The sequence below is a fragment of the Leptosomus discolor genome, chromosome 2 (genome assembly GCF_034619465.1).
Source record: "Leptosomus discolor isolate bLepDis1 chromosome 2, bLepDis1.hap2, whole genome shotgun sequence".
Classification (NCBI taxonomy): domain Eukaryota; kingdom Metazoa; phylum Chordata; class Aves; order Leptosomiformes; family Leptosomidae; genus Leptosomus; species Leptosomus discolor.
In genome coordinates, this window is record NC_141392.1 from 9,052,177 (window position 1) to 9,068,854 (window position 16,678).

The 16,678-nt window shown below is 38.5% G+C and overlaps 1 protein-coding gene across 2 annotated transcripts in view; it reads right to left on the bottom strand.

The window, feature by feature from the left end:
- The window catches only part of MTA3 (metastasis associated 1 family member 3), a 137,805-nt gene that overhangs the window by 23,777 nt on the left and 97,350 nt on the right, over positions 1-16,678 (bottom strand). For both annotated transcript variants that reach the window (XM_086460582.1, XM_086460583.1), the window contains exons 16-17: positions 12,648-12,794; positions 1,314-1,345 (exon numbers count right to left, since the gene is read on the bottom strand). In XM_086460582.1, coding sequence (XP_086316708.1) covers positions 1,314-1,345; positions 12,648-12,794 — 179 coding nt within the window. The remainder of the gene's footprint in view (positions 1-1,313; positions 1,346-12,647; positions 12,795-16,678) is intronic.

Genomic DNA, 16,678 nt, shown 5'->3' on the forward strand with positions numbered 1-16,678 from the left:
GGGTCAGTTTTTAGAGCTGTTTTGATACATTAATGGAAAAGAGAGACTGAAAGAGTGTGTCATCTTCAGAGTAAAATTAATAGGGAAAAAAATAAAGGGGAATGACGACTGAAGTTTTCACCAGCTTCAGCATTAACCTCTAGCTCTTTTCCTGACACCAATGTAGAAATGGAAAAATACTGAAAAATGTTTCAATCCCTTTCAAAATTCTATAGCAGAGGAATACACTTCAGTAACTAAGCATCTTATTTTGAAATGGGTCTATTTAAACCAAATTCACGACAAACAAGGATTACATCACATCCTATAGAAAGGAGAAACATCACTTCTTCCAGACACATCTCTACTATTTTGAAAAGTCCTGATCTGTCCTTACCTATTTATTATCCACTTGCACTGGACTATTAATGACTATTGATGACAGAGGCAATGACCTATATTTACCCTTTGTCCTGTTGAATCAAGTATCTGTGTGGGAATTTACATGTCCCCCAAGTGCTGTACATACAGAAGCGGTAATAAACTTGAAGGGACACCCTGGCAACTATAGGAATGAAAACAAACAAGCTCACATCATGTTTTGTTGAGTTTTATTCTAACATTTCAAAACTTGGCTCAAAAATCAGTCTTCCAAAAGTGGATAGTCCTCCCCCCAAATACCTACAGGATAGGCATGAATTATTCCCTGTCAGAGAAAGGTTTTCTTTATGTGAATTTTTGTTCCATCCTTATCTAACTTCTATTAGGAGTCTGAAACAGAAAGAGACTGATAAAATTTTTCATGCTATAAAACCCCAAGATAGATACTAAATCTGTTACATTCTTATGCATAGAACTTTTTAATCTAATTTTCAAAGATGTAGCTGTCCATTTAAATACTTCTCTGTTTCTGGAACCCCAACTATCAAACTCAAAGACAGAAACCAGCCTCACAGGAATGTGATGCAAGAAATCCCTCAGCGTATGTTTCGAACTTTAAATGTGCTCTGACGCATGCGATACATATAGAATGCAAGAGATGTTAGCCACAGTAATTTGACATAATTGAAAATCACTTAAATACATAACACACAGAACTGTAACTGGATTTTTCACCTATTCAAACTGACAGCACCACTACTTCTTAAGCTATTCAACCTCACATTTTTTCCAAAATTTCCCATGTGGTGGCAGACAGACTCACATTATCTCTACAGTGTTACTGGACTTTATAAAAAACCATGCCAATAGCTTAGGATACTACTACATCCACTTTGCTTTCAAAGGAAAAATCATATCTATAGATCAATACCTGTAATTTCCTTTATACTTACCATTATTGTTCTTGTTGTATGGCTGGATGATTCTGGAAAAAAAAAAAAAAAAAAAAAAGAACCCCAGTGTGTTAGAGTATTGTCTTTATCCATAAAAGCCCTATTTTCTGATGATCACCCTGAAGGCTAAGATGCTACTGTTCAGCTACAACAAAGAACATATCAGAAATGCAGAGACTGGAAAGATTTCTCATGAAATGAGCACGAGAATCATCATTTGCCCTGAAAATATACGGCACACTATAGTATGCTGTTAACTGCTCTCATTCTCTTTGCTTAATTATCCTCTTCTGCAAGAAAATATAAAAATGGAACTAATTCATAATTCATGTTTCAAGAAGTGGTTTTTTTCATTTTGCTTTTAACATATGGCATCATTTAACATGGAGGATTAGCTCTGCAGAAAAATATACAAATAGTATCAGCATAATTCCATTACTATTCCCATTTGAAAAAGCTTTATAAAACTAGACAATCCTTTTCCTGAGAATTTTGAGATGGATTCTTAGTTTGAAATTGACAAAGTATATTGAGAAGTGCAACATCGAGAAATCTTAATTATTCTCTCCTATATGATAAATCAGGAGTCAGTCAACTGAACTTATGGTTATACTTACATAAAATTGCCGAGAAATCACTACTAGGCCAAGAGGTAACATAGATTTCACCCTGCTGTTTAAATTAAATTATGTTTGCTTTTTTTTTCCGCCTCAAGGACAAAAATCTTACCCTCTTTCGCTTTAAAATGCTACAGTTCTCTTATTACAGCTGTGTTCTTTTTCAAAACAGCATAACTTCAGTAACTAAACATCCTCCTCACCAGTTAAAAAAATGGCAATAAAATTCGCTGCTGGTCTATAAGATGTAAGATGATGCTACTAGAAATCTCATAGACTTGCTCAAAAATTTGTGTAAGACATCATATCAGCTTAAGGAAGAGACATTGAGCAACATCACATGGAGTTCTGGATAAAATGTACACAATTCTGCATCAATTGAATGAGCAGAGTCTCAATTCTGCAAAAGAGATAAATGTATGACAAGTACAATGGGTTAGTTATTCTTGCCCTGGTTCCAAGCTGCGATTCTTATGGGGGTCCCAACTGGCAACACTTACACAAAGAATTCTCCAGGGGTTTTGTTATTGTTTAAAATGGTATCAAAGAGATCAAAAGGACATGAGTAAGAACAGATGCACATCTCTTCCTGAAAAAAATGGTAATTATACTCTCAAACTGGTGTTTCTTTTTCATTTTGAGGAGTCATCTTAACCAGTCTGAAGGTGTAGTTCAATCACTGATAGAAACACAGACAAGCCATTTTAAACCTCTCAAACTATTTAGAAACTTCAATCCGATAATCAGCAGTAATTCCTATATCTAGTTTACGTTTACATTTGTGCAAGTCTTCATCTTTAATCAAATCTAATTAAAAAAATAAATATATATCAATATAGGTATCAATAACTTCCCATTGATAAAAGTTCTGTAGTGTGAAAACCTACCTAAAGCCATGGATATTTTAGTTGTGAGCTTGTCTCCCAGCCCCCTTTTCCTCTTTTTTCACACAAAAGCTATCATATATAAAATTACATTTAGGTCACCAGTCCTCAAGGCAAGTTTTAAACTGGTAGTATAAAAATTGAAGACTGACAGTCTACTGTTTCCGGATACCTGAATACATTTGGCACTGTTATAAAGAGAAGATCACAGTAGAGTGAAGAACTCTATAATCTGTTCAATTTTTATCTTCACAGTACAGTTATTTTTGTTATTACAATTTTGTTTTGTATAACATTCCAGTGAAATAACATTTCAGGACCTGGAAATACAGAGAAGATCCATTACACAGCACTTCCAGTCACCCCCAAAAACGATCAAAGTGAACAAACAAAAATCCATACTTTTTAGATAGTACAGTAATAAAAACTTCACTCTTACTCAGAGGCGCTCTGCTTTTGGCACAGCTTTATATGCCAAATCTATAAAAACTACACTTAGCCGTGACTGTCCCAAAATACTCAGTCACCCTCTCAGTTCCACGGACAACCGAGTGAAAGACAGAATATCTTCCTAAAGGGAACTGAGGAACAGACAAATGTACCTGGAGGCTGTTAAACAGCGTATTTTTGAAGAATACTTTACTGACGCCCTTAATGCAATGCCAACAGCTGTTAACTTCAGGATACTACCATACTGATAACCTATTAATAAAACTGAGCAAAGAAGTGAAGAAAGATCTGTTATAATTGCAGAGTAATATCCCTGTGATATATCATACAATAAAAACATTCTCCATTTTTTTGCATATCTTTTTTCTTAGCTTTTATTGCTGTAGATAGTGAAATATCATCTAGGTTGCCAAACACCTTTTAGAAAGACCTGAGTGTATCCATAAATAAAAAGCCAGAGAAAGAACTGTTTAATAAGTAGACATAGTCAAAAGATTCTAGGATCTAGCAGAGACTACTAATTACGGTGTTGTTGTTACACAGTTTAAACTCTTACATACTCTGACACCCAAATATTCAGATTTTAGAACTGAGGAGACACTGGTTTCTTCCAGAAAGTAATTACACCCTGATTTGGCAGGATTCTGACCAACATTTATGCACAAGCATACACCAGCCAATTCTGTGGAAAACTTTGCTGTTAATTAGGGCAGAAATTAGGAAGAAAGCCCTTGCTTCCAATTAAAAGGGCAGTCACGGAGCATTCAAAACAGCATGTGTTACAAGAGGCCTGCACACCAATGCAACCTCCAATGCAGTCTGAGAGCAACAGAGCTTATTTAAAAACCACAGATGTCTTGGTGTTCAACAGAACAGAAAACAAAACCTCCGATTTTCAGTTTTATCTGCCAAGTTTTAGAATGCCTTAGAGAATTTAAATAATCAGGCTCGAATTCCAGTGAAACCTGGCACCAGTGGACACTTGGTTTATAACTGAGTTCTAATAGCAAATGATTTTGTGCAAGGCAATAATCTGTACTTGCACTTCTTCAGCAGAAAGGGAACTCCAGGATACAGAATGATTCTCCCCTTAAGGCTGACGAAGTGCTAGTGAAGAGGATTACTCTACTTCAAACACAAATGGACAGACAACATCACTAACAAGGGGGTTTTTACAGTAAATGCAACTTCAGTAATGACAAGACGTTTAGAAGTTTATCATTGTGGAGAAATTGATGCACCAACAGCAGAAACTTCCTAAGATGCTCATATGCTCTTCCTACAACATATTTATTTGAACTCAAATAGAAACGAGTAAGTTGTAAAAAGAAATTTCCTCACATTAGAGGTTGTTTTTCCAACCATACTGACCAACCAAGTGTTTCTCCCTGTTTATGGGCACTAGGAAACTATAAAATTTCCCACTGTAAAACCATTTAAGGCTAAATCAGAAAAAGTCCACTGCTAAGGGATGATGCCAGCTACAGAATTATTTCAAGTGTACATATTATTCCCCGGCAACATTTTTTTTTTGTTCCCTTAAGAGTTCTTCAAGGCAGAACAGAAACCACATCCTTAGTTACACTCCAAGTCCTTTCCCAGTTGTTCATGTGTTATATGTGCTATTCTTTAGTTCTGCTGATAGGAAACTTAGTTATCTGATATTCATCTTTCTCTTTTATATTAATGGCTTCATCAGCAATACTAGTGGGTGAAAGGTGCCCTTTTTCTAAACCTTCCAGAATAAATATGCTTGAAGATAATGTCATTTAGACAGGTGGAAAATAAAGGCAGGCAGGCAATAGCAGAGGTGTTTAATCCTTGTAACACTCTCGGCTTATCACGGTGTGTAAGACTATAAAGAACATTTTCACCCAGGATATATCAACTTACAAAATACACTGAGAAAGGAAGACTCTTTCATTATTTCTTCTCCACTTGAATCACAAATTTTTTAAGTAACTAAACGTAAATGGTTATTTCCTACCGGTTTGTAGCAATGGAACAAGTGACATTAAGTTTTACGTCAAAAAAAGTAATATATATACACCTTCTAATCCTATTAAGAGTGAGGTTGACTTAACTTGAGGAAGACCCTTAGTCTCCCAAGACAGAAATTTGAAACACTGGAGAAAAAATAACACAGAAGAGAAAAACAAAAAGAAGGAAAACGTACAAAATTATCACAAAGTATTTTCCCCAGACACAGGATCTTTCCAGTTACACTGCCTAAGCACTTTCTGAAGGTGCCTCCCCTATTGCATTATGTACTCAAATTGTTAAGAACTATTGCTCTGCAATCATAGCTTACACAAAATAATCAACCTACTTGACAGTAATCATACACAGAAGCACTTTAAGTGAATGCCAGATCTCAAATCCAGAACACATAATTCATGAGGTAATACGCTGCTAATCCTGTTATCCAACAGACAGGATTCTCCTTCTGCAACTTTAATTCTTTAAAATAACACCAGGGGAAAGTAGTGATTCCAGGAATTAGGTTCTAGCTACCTGCACTGTGTTTTAAATGCTAACTTAATTATAGTGTTATTCTTTGCTGTTTTAAAAGCTGATTTATTCTGCCAATCAGAAAAGCCAGCGTTACTGCAATTTCATGCCTACACATTACCTGTATATAAAAAAAGAAACACTGATTCAGAAACGGGGCAGTTCATCATGAAGTGCACTTTCCTCCATCTGTGACCCCACACAGCTTGCTCTTTCTAACCCCTGCTGTTATCAGAAGCACGAGTTACACTGGTGAGTACAGAGATACAATGCTATAATCTTTTCATAAGCATTTATTTCCTTAGTACAACAAAAGGTTAGTGATTTATGGCACACTCAAAGTGGTGCATCAAAGCATGAATGTGATTCTAGTTTTGTACTTTTTGTGAATCAAATGCAGGCAAAGAAGCCTTACAAATCCAAAGATACATTTTTGAAAGAAAGGAAATAAAAGCAGAAAAAAAAAAAAAAGGATCCCCCACTCAGTTCTCAATTTCTACTGAACTTGCACCCTTGGAAATAACACATTTCACAAGACACAGTAAGCCTGAGAACTACAGTTGAATGGAAATTGTGTTACGACTTGGGCAAAACAAAAGCAATCGCTGTCTATATTTAAAAGCCCACAGCACAGTGCTATGCTATACAAACACTTAGAAACAGTTCTCTCTCAGAGGAAATCCAAGGAAACGGGGGTTTGCGCAAATGGTTTTGCTCCGCCCAAGTCCTCCTGTGACCGAATTCATCATAGAGAAGTCACACTGCTTACCTTCACCCACTGAAAAAAGCCTGCAGTTTGAGCAGTCTTCAGACACAGAATGGAAGACTGTTCTTTTATGTGTAATCAAAGAACCTTGAACACGTGGAAGATAATTGTATTGTGAATTCAGTGTAGGCAAATCATGACCGCACATTTATCATTGCAGGACAACAAATTGTTTTGTCAACTTTAAGAACTACTGGGAAGGGGGCGTGGATATTTGTTTTCTATTTTTCAGACAAAAATATTTCCCTCCTAGTTCATTATTTTTTGTGTTAAGTCACAATGTCACTGGGGCTGGAGGAAGGAAGACCAAAGTGGGGAGGGGGGATCATCAATTAGTTGTAAGTGACCTGAAGGGAAAACACCCTGGGTAATTAAGGAAGGCCTATGTCATTTTCCAGGTACAGAATTTGGGCTCTGGAAGTTGTCACTAGTTCATCATTTCCAGTATCATCATTTGTACCTCTGCAAAAACAAGTGAATATACTGACCACAGAAATGCAAGCTTTACAGCATTTTAGTTTTCTACTAAATATTTAATTGCTTCCAATTGGATAGTGAAAATAGACAGATATCGGCTACTCCTGTGCAAATTGCAAAAAATCAAAGGTAAAAAGGTTGTTAGCTAAATCTATTGAGGGTCAGAGATGGCTTTAATGACTTTGTATAGAAAGGCACGACAAGGCTCTTACCATAAAGCATTTCTTATCATGACATAAATCCTCTGAGTAATATATGCTGGGAAATAACCGACAGTCATAAACACCCTTCTCATAGTCCTCTGCTGGAGGAGTAAATGACAGTAACACAGCATTCATTTTTCCAGAGATCTACTTTCCATGCTCACAGTTCCATCGGTATCAGTGAACACATTTCAGTAAGAGATCTGTAGCCAAATATTTCTAAACATTTGCTGGCTATACCAAGGAACGCACAAAGTAAATTTCAGAAGAAAAACTGACTGTGGAACAGTATACAACTTTTGTTTCTCACTTTTGGGAAGTGAATAACACAATTCAACATTAATCGCATTTTGTGTTTCAGCATGGAAGAAATGGCAAAAGTGGATTCACATAGTAGTTTGTTTACCACATCTCATCATCTCTTTCACTTGGAAATCACTGGTATGTAAAATGAGGCTTATAACAATTTAGGTGGGTTTAGAGTTTATTAATATGTCAGGGAAAATTTAAGGTTTTATTTTTTAAAGTAATGGAGTGCCAGGTAGTTTTTGGTATGTATTTCATTCTGCTAGACCGCCATCACAGCAGAACACCTACATCTCTACCGAAAAATACTAATGGGATAACAACAATCAGAGACATCTGAGAAAAAAAACAACTCCCTCTGCTGAGAAATTCCGTCCTACAGTGAAAACTCCTTCCTTCTAATGTACTTTCACATAGGGTTATGTGAAGTTAATTATGATGAAGGACATATTAGAATTGTTTTCTCTACCTGCTCATCAGTTATGCTGCTTATATTTTCATGTTTGCCCAAGGAGAGTCTCAAAATCCTCATGGGAAAATAGGAATGAAATATAAGCCTTTGTTCCTTGCTTATCTCCTCAATAGCTAATACTATTAGTCATAATCAGAGAGAGAAGCATCGACCAAAATAGCATCTAAGAGAGAAGGTACATTATTTTTGCGGTCTTTCTCCCTTTGCCAATTGCTCGTGCCACTTTCTCATCTTGCTGTGCCAGAGATGTGCGGGTTCCTAGGAAAAGGGACCCAAAAATTGCTGTCTCATTCTTAGCTATAGCTGCACACTTCAGTACATTCAGGAACAGAAATGAGACTGTTGAAAGAACCCTCCTGAAAGCATCAGGACATCTCAGCCTGAAATACAGCATTAAAGGTCTGGGCAGGAGAAGAGAGAAGGAGGATCAGGCCTGTTGATTAAAGTCTCTTCAGCTTTTAACAACCGGTTGTCTTGTTTCTGCCCACAAGTCATGAAACGGTATCAACAGGCACAGAGTGATTTCTGTACCTCATTAGTGACGTTAATATCCTGGACATCCTGGGGATATTCTGGTTCTGATGCATGTACAAGTAAGGAAATGGCTGCCAGCTGACAGATTTTACTCACGTAACATACCTCTACTGATCTTTCCAAATATTATAAGGAAAATTATCATTACTCACCCTGCCAAAACAATAGCCTGATGTGAAACTTGACTACTTGGATGTACTGTTGCTCACAGTTAAGCAGCTTGTGGGTGAAAGTAATTGCTCGGAATAATTTCAGACACTGTAATTTAAAGATCAGATGCAAAATATCTACAAAGCACTTTACAGTCACACCTAAATCTTCCCATCATCAACTCCAGTCATAAAATTGGATACACGTAACATTCTGCAACGTTGTGATTTTCTGAAGATGGAATTTTCCCATTTGAAAGAGACTGTCACTGCTGAGAACAACTTCAATATCTTGTGTTGGCTTTATTCTCAGCAGCAATGGAAATACTGCATCTCAGAGTAGTTAAAAGCACCACCATACATATTACACAAAAACTCTCCAAAGTACTGTGATTTTTTTCCAAAATGGAAAAAAGCTTTCTGGCATTTTTCATTCCGTCCTACGAATGCAAGATTTATTGTTGTTTGAAAATAAAAGGAAAAACACTTTCCTAAGATCATCCAGGAAAAGCCCTCCTCCTACAATAAAGGACACAAACAGCTACAAGAGCTTCTGTCTATCTAGTTACAATACACAATGCTTAAGCAGCGTGATTTTATTTATGTCTATGCCTTATACGTGGGTTCGTGCATAAAACTACATCTCTCAGACACCAGTGACTGACACTCAGATCAGTTAATGGCAAGACGTCAGGGCACAAGCCCCACCATTTATGAAGAGATAAGTGAGCTCCATCATCATTCTTGACAAAGACAGAGCAATAATAGTCAGAAATGACAGACTCCCTCACCCCTAGCAGTTGCATCAGACTCTTGCTGGAGGTGCATCCACGAAAAAAAATGAAAGCAAAACTTGTGCTGCATTGGCCAAAATCAAGACTCAAGCCAACATAAGATTTCTCTAAGAAACGCTAATCTTGTTCATGTTTATCACCCTTAAACACATTAAACCAAATATTAATGAAGTTTCTTATAATCTTCCCCTACCCCCCCATACAGGCATAAAGAAGTATCATCGGTTTATTTCTTAGCCAATAATTATTATTTTTTAATAACAAATTCTTTCAAAATATGGCACTCACCTATGCAGGAAGCCTGACTTTAAATATGCCAATTTAAATATATATTTGCACAAGCCTATGTGACATTTACTTCAATGTTGTAAATTATTGTGTATCTTAAGCAAACATATTTATATGGCTTCTTTACAACAGATTTCTAATACTGTTGGAAAACAGCAAACCTGAACATGCAGACATTTCTATGTCAATAACATTAACAACAGCAAGAGATAAGACTTAATATAAGCCCACTGTGCTTCTTTTCGTTTGCTCATTTAATCAAAGCATGCACTGAAAGACTGAATATAGCAGCAGCTCCATAGCAGGCCTTCTGCATACTGTTAATTGATGCAACGCAATAAACCCTCCAACAATCAATTTTTTGGAGTATTTCGGAACCAAAAAAGCTTTTTAGTATATTTATAGTCACACAAAACCTCTGAAGGTTGGCAAAACCTTTCACTGCACAAATAGGACACGGTGGTCAGTGCAATTACATAGAAATCACCATTTCCCAAGTTGATCTGGTCACAGAGTTTTTGCTGTGTACTGAAGAGAAGCTGGATAAATTGTAGCCAAAAAAAATGTATTTTATATTTACCAATAGCCAGAGGAGGAGTTAAATAGTAAATATTAAAGGTAATAATTCCTAAGTCAAAAGGAACAGAGGACCTGTGTTGCTGCGTATCATTACTACTGGTTTGTTGCTTTTTCTTTGCCTTTTATTCACACTTTGCAGACTTTTAATTAAAGAGAGGGACTAGGACAAGAACAAAAATGGTGATTTTTTAAATACTGAAATAGCTATTTTCACGCTAACAAAACACAGATTTCAGTTATTTTGGATATATGCTTTCAGTAAGTTATGTTTTCACAGAAAATAGATAAGCAGAAATAGTTACCTGCTAAAGCATTGGAGATAAATTACAGTTTTCAATACTAATTTTTCAAATTAGATGTTATTTTGTGCACATTGCCTAACACAGTTAGCTGACTTTGATACAAACTAATCAGTGTGGCTAATGACTGGTTTTATCCATCCTTTACTTTGAAGAGCGCATCTGTACTAAGTAGAAGAAAAACTTCAAAGACTTCCAAGCCTGCCTCCTTATAAGGGCATAAGGAGGGACATCATCATCATGTTTACCTTGAACTTTTTGCTACAGCCTTCTCTGCAGCAGAAATGCAACACCAGCTTTACTCCCGGGTGAAAGCCATTCATCACTCAAAGCTCATATGGAGAGCCCAGGTTAGTGGCCAGCACTGGTGGAAGGGGGAAGCAGCCTTCGTTCCCATGCAGCAACTACCAGACTGTCCTGCAGAACTTCACACTCAAAGACTGCAGTGGAAATGCAGCATTTATGGCTATGCCTATCCATGTGATCATCTTTTCTTCCAAGTCACGTGGTTGTCATCTTGGTCCACTGAATAGCTTGTGTTGCCATGCATGTTATTTGCCTACTGTGTAATGGCTGTTTGTGCACGGAGCAGAGGTCCAAGCAATCCTCTCTTCTGTGTATACTAAATAACCACTTTTTGTCAAAGCACGTAGTGATTTACCTAGGTATTATTAAATGTCTAGTAGGTATTTTCACTGCAAGACACAAATAGCGTTGGCAATGACAGAAAAACACGATCATTATAGGAAGATTATGGATAATGGATCAAGTTTTTCTTCCTGTATTTGGAGTGCTATTTCTATTAGCATGCCTAAAAGGCGAGTCCCTCTCATTTCTACCTCGACCTATTCTGCGAAGCATGAAAACAGTCACCTCTTTTGTGCAGATCATGTCCTGAACAGTCTATTTCAGAGCCTAACTTCTTTCAGATTTCTAATCTCAACAACCTTATGCAATTACAGAACAAATAAGCCAACGGCTTACAGAGGTTACATCTCACAAAAAGAGAGCTCAGGAACGCATGCATTTCTTTTCAGTGTGAACAAATTATATCCTTCTGGATTCTCCTCTTATTTGGACATGAGGTAAACATGTCCACAGTTCCAGTTGAAAATGTTTCTTTTTGGTAATGTTTTTTTTTTTTAAATAAATGATTAATACATGGTCACTTTTCAGAATAAAAAATAAAGATTATTTGAGAAAAGTTAGCCTTACTGACAAATTTCCACCTTTTTTTGCACAGCTTCATATCCACTCTCCATTTGCACCACACTGTAATGAAGTGGCTGGATGCAGCAGGCTTAAACATCACCTCTGGCACTGCACAGTGTATGGCAAAAGCCTCTCATGTACCTCTGCTACACATCTTTTGCTTCCTCCTCTGCAAGCAGTATAAATGCAGCAACAGTCGCTTGCTAAGAAGCTCCTACCTTCCACCAGTGCTTACTGCCAGGACTACTTCTTGTTTTAACTGACTCTGTGACACTGGTCTTGGGGTGCAACACGCCAGAAGCTATTTTCCCTCTATTACCAATCACACTGTTGAGAATGCAGACTAAGCTGTGTTTAGAATTCACATACTAGCAAAAAGATCGGCTGTAAACTCGTAGGTCTGGTACGTGTCAAGTAAATTTGCACAAAGTACATTAAAAGGTCTTGCATATCTCTGCAAAATATTTCTTCAAATAAAAACGCAATGCAATAAGCCAAAATAAAACATGTTGCACCTCTGCCTTCCCCAAATTTTATTATTTTCTTTCCTTTTATGTCAAGATTAGTAAGAAAAATGGTTAAAGTAGTTTTTGTAAGAGATGGCATTAATATATCCATGTTCAACTAATAAACGCAATGCTTCACTGCATTAAGAATCGATGCCATACACATGCTATTCCATATCTTACATTTCTGTCATTCTGTACGCCCTCATTTAACGTCATCTCAGGTCCACAGAAAGTTTTGCAATTCACAGACTAAAAGAATATTTCTTTTATATTCCATCACATACCATCAAGACCATTATGATGGCTGTAGTTTCTTTTCCCCAAAATACTTAATGAAGAGTGATTGGAGGGTGCAAGCAGTCGTTTTGTACTTGGACTCTGAAGGCTTGGTGTTGACCTGATTACATTGGGTTTCACTGCAGGGTGAATCTCTGTTTGAGACAAGAGAAAGAGAGAAATTACACATGCTTGATCCAAAAAAAGGAAATAAAAATAGCCTATTCAACATATTAAATTTAAATTTCCAGTGAAAGGAAAGTAAGTTTCTTCTGCATGAGTATGTTTACAGGACCTTGAATAACAATTCAAACACAACTCTTCGTACCTACAGTTCCTCCAAATAAAAAAAATCCATTTCACTTCAGTTTGCCCAAGTTTAATACTATGGTGTAGATGCGTAGGGATTTCAGAGGAGATAATGCAAACCAATCTGAAGCAAGTCTGTGTTTATATTTTCCTACCCTTTTGAGGTTTGTATTGGAGCTACACGCCTACAGATTTTTAGCAAGCAAATAAAAGCACTTTACTACAGTGAAATCACCTCAGTACCTCAACCTGTTCAGTATTTTCTGTCACAATAACAAGCTTTAAGGGATCTTCCCAAACACAAGTCACCCGATTCAAGTGTCATGGGGCCAGCCACAGCAGGACTCTGAAGCTAAAACTACCCCAAAACTGCAGCAGGAACACAAAAATTGTTAAGACTGCAGTGGGTTCCCCAGGTACAGCCAGACCCCCCTACAGAGTCATCCCTGGGGAGCTTCAAACATCCCAGAGTATCTAGTACGGTTCATTATTTTTGAGAAGGAGGAAGAAAGGTGGGTAAAAGGCAGTGAAACTCAGCTGGCCAGCACAGTTCAGGGTGGCAGCTGCTGCCTTTCCCAAAAGCTGATACAGCTGTATTGAAATTTCTCAGTTATCTCCCTGATAAAAGTGGCAAAAGGAAGCCTCAGTAGAGTTTGCTTGTCCTTCACCAGGAATTTGCTGAACTAATTAAATTATTCCCACCATACATTTGGGTTCAAAATGCCACCACTGTGTACATCCTCAGAAAGACTCAAATTTGCAAAGCCCAACCACTGGAGGGCAGGTCCACGAACTCTGGAGGGCAGGACCCCGACCCTCTGACACAGCCACAGGGCACTAGTGGGGTTGTGGGGCGCTCGCAACGATCACAGCTGGCCACTTGATCTTCACATGGAGCAGAAGAGACCTCTGGGCTGAGAACGTGAGGGCAGAGGGGCTGGGACACAGATCAGGAGAGTCGACTGCCCAAGGGGTGTAAGATCAGAAGACAAAAATTAAGTACATTCTCATTTGTAGCCCAGGTTTGCACCTCCTGAAGAATGCTCCTTTCTGCTTTTCTGTTTACAAAAGACAGCATAGAAGCGGGGAATATGCAAAATGTATAAAGTGAGGCCAGGTGTCCAAGGAGGAGGCCCTCCAGCCTCTGCCATTCACAGCTATCACGCAGGAGAAACAGAAACCGTTGCACAAAGTCAAAGCCCGCTGCGACAGCAGATCTTTCCTCCTTCAGAAATGCCAAGGAAGCGATACCCAAGCGCTCGCCTGCCCGGCCTCGCGCTCTCGCCCCCACGGCTCGCCTTCACACGCGGCCGGCGGGTACCCAGCCCGCCCACCCTGACTAGCAACCGGCCATGGCTGCCGGGGAGGTCGGGGGTGCGCTGCGAGAAGTCATGATGACCTTTAAAAGGCAGATGCACAAAGGTGGGACAGCCCCACAGTTTCCTCAGTATCCAAACAGGTGGAAAGGAGTAGGATGGCCACAGTGACTTGGCCAGGCTGTACTGGGAACTGCATGCCAGGAGGAGACAACGTCAACAATTTTCACATTTGAAAAGACTTTGCTTAATTGTTAATCACTGGTTTGGTCAGAGCTTGCAGTCACACTCTTAAAGCGTGAACACCCTCATCCAAGATGCTTCTAGAGGGTTAGGTAAGAGAGTAGAAGAGGGTAACGCAGGGGCAGGTGTTAGAGCAGAGCTAGGGTACAGGTAATTGCTTCAGGGCAGTCCTACAGATTTGGGTGTGCATGTAAAGGCTAGTTTGATGTCGCTGATCTCACCACTTAGGTGAGCGCTTTTCACTGCCATTCACTGCAGCACTCATCTGCTTTTCATATAAAAGAGTTTAGGAACACCAAGCACCCAGCAGATTTCATGGCATGTCCCATTTTTTATGCTGTAGAGAACAAGCGTCTATCTTGCCTTTTTACTAAAACGGGAACAGAGGTGTGTTTAATGTTATGAACACTATTGATTGCTAAAGCAAAACTTTAAACTGAAATAGAAAGGTTTACACTGTTCCTGAAGATGATTGGAATTTGGATTCTAAAATGCTCATTTGGCAATCTTTTCCAGTTTTCTGAAGGAAATGGTTAATTTTCAGAGCCAATGCCACTAAAATATTCTCTTATTTGTCAAAGAGCTCCAGCAGCAACCACAATAATCCCAGCAGCTGCATCAACATATGAGAACACATTAACTCCTGTCTACAGCATATAGGAGATGTAATTATATATTTTCAGGGTAAGGGAACAGCTGAAGGAGGAGGCATTTCCTTCCTTTGGCTTTTCTTCAGTTTGGAGGTCACTAATCTTCCATCAGTTCACCACAAAGGCTGTCCTTTCTCTTTCCGCAGCAGAGGAAGGTAGCAAGACCAAGCTCTCTCTTTAAGTTCTAGAAATGAACCTAATTAAACAGCCAGGACCACTTCCCAAAGGACTGAGCCTTCCTGTGGGGTCTTTACACCTTACATTCCCTCATCCTCTTGCTTCAAATATTTCCGTGCTTTAGATCAGCACTTTCTAACTAGCTGCTTCATCACACCTGAGAGGGGTAATGAGGCATTTCAGAGTTCATGCCTAAATTATATTATCCCATCTTATTATTGTATTATAGAGTAATAGTAATTAGGGATCTTTTAATTCCTGCTGCTCTTATCCTTGTTCTATTGCATAGTACTTCACCGAAAACCTCCTATCTCCCTGCACCTTCTGCTAACTACAATATCCAAATAAACCAAATTATCCCTTTACCCACACAACAACTAACCAGTTGGCCAGATTCAGACTGCATCACCATTTCCGAAATAAAAATAAGACAGAAGTAAGAAACAATACTTGAAGGACATTATTAGGAACTGTTTTCCTAAGACCAGGTTGCAGCCTCAAACAAGTAAACAGCAATAAAAACTCTTAAGAATTTCTCCTGTTTCCACTAATGTCACTAGGGTTAAAAAAAAGCACACAAAGTTGAAGCCTCCTACTGAGTCGCTTAAATAAGCATCCCAGATTCCAGAGCTGCACCTCTCTCTCATCTCATTTCCTCAACATGCATCCCAGCTGGAAACGTTAGCCTGGTTTCCTCACAACTAGGAGGTAATATAGGACATTTAATTAGCCAGGGGCTCACCAGCGGTTTGTTTACTAAGCACAGCGATGACTGGAGAGATTACAGGGGATTAGCCCCAGCTCTCTAGAGGGCAGGGCCTACTTTTCATGCTTAACCTACCCCACCTGTGGAACCGGCAGCCAAGAAGTAGAACAGGGATAAAGGAAAGCGATGAACCAGGATGTGCAGGGCACTGAAATCCTCTCTGCCTTACCAGTAGGGCTGAAAACAGTAATGACCTGAGACCTACAGTTAACTGTATGCCAATAAATATCTGTGGGAATGGCATGGAAGGAATTTTAAGAAGAAAACAAATGCTTCCTGTATAAGCTATGACATAACATGTAAAACTAAACTTTATGAGAAAAATAAGGCAAGCATTACTTATTCACTAGAACATGCAAAAATCCCCAATAAACAAAAAACTCCACAAACAAACTAAACTAAAAAAAAAAAAACAAAAACCCCATCAAGCCAAATGGCAAAGAAAAAGCCACTTTCTAGCCATCTTTGTACAGCTAATTCAGATGCATGTATTTAACTACACTGGTACACTTCATATCCCTGTAACACCTATTATTCGCCTTCAACTGCAGTGGGATACCTTCACTTCCCATAGTCGA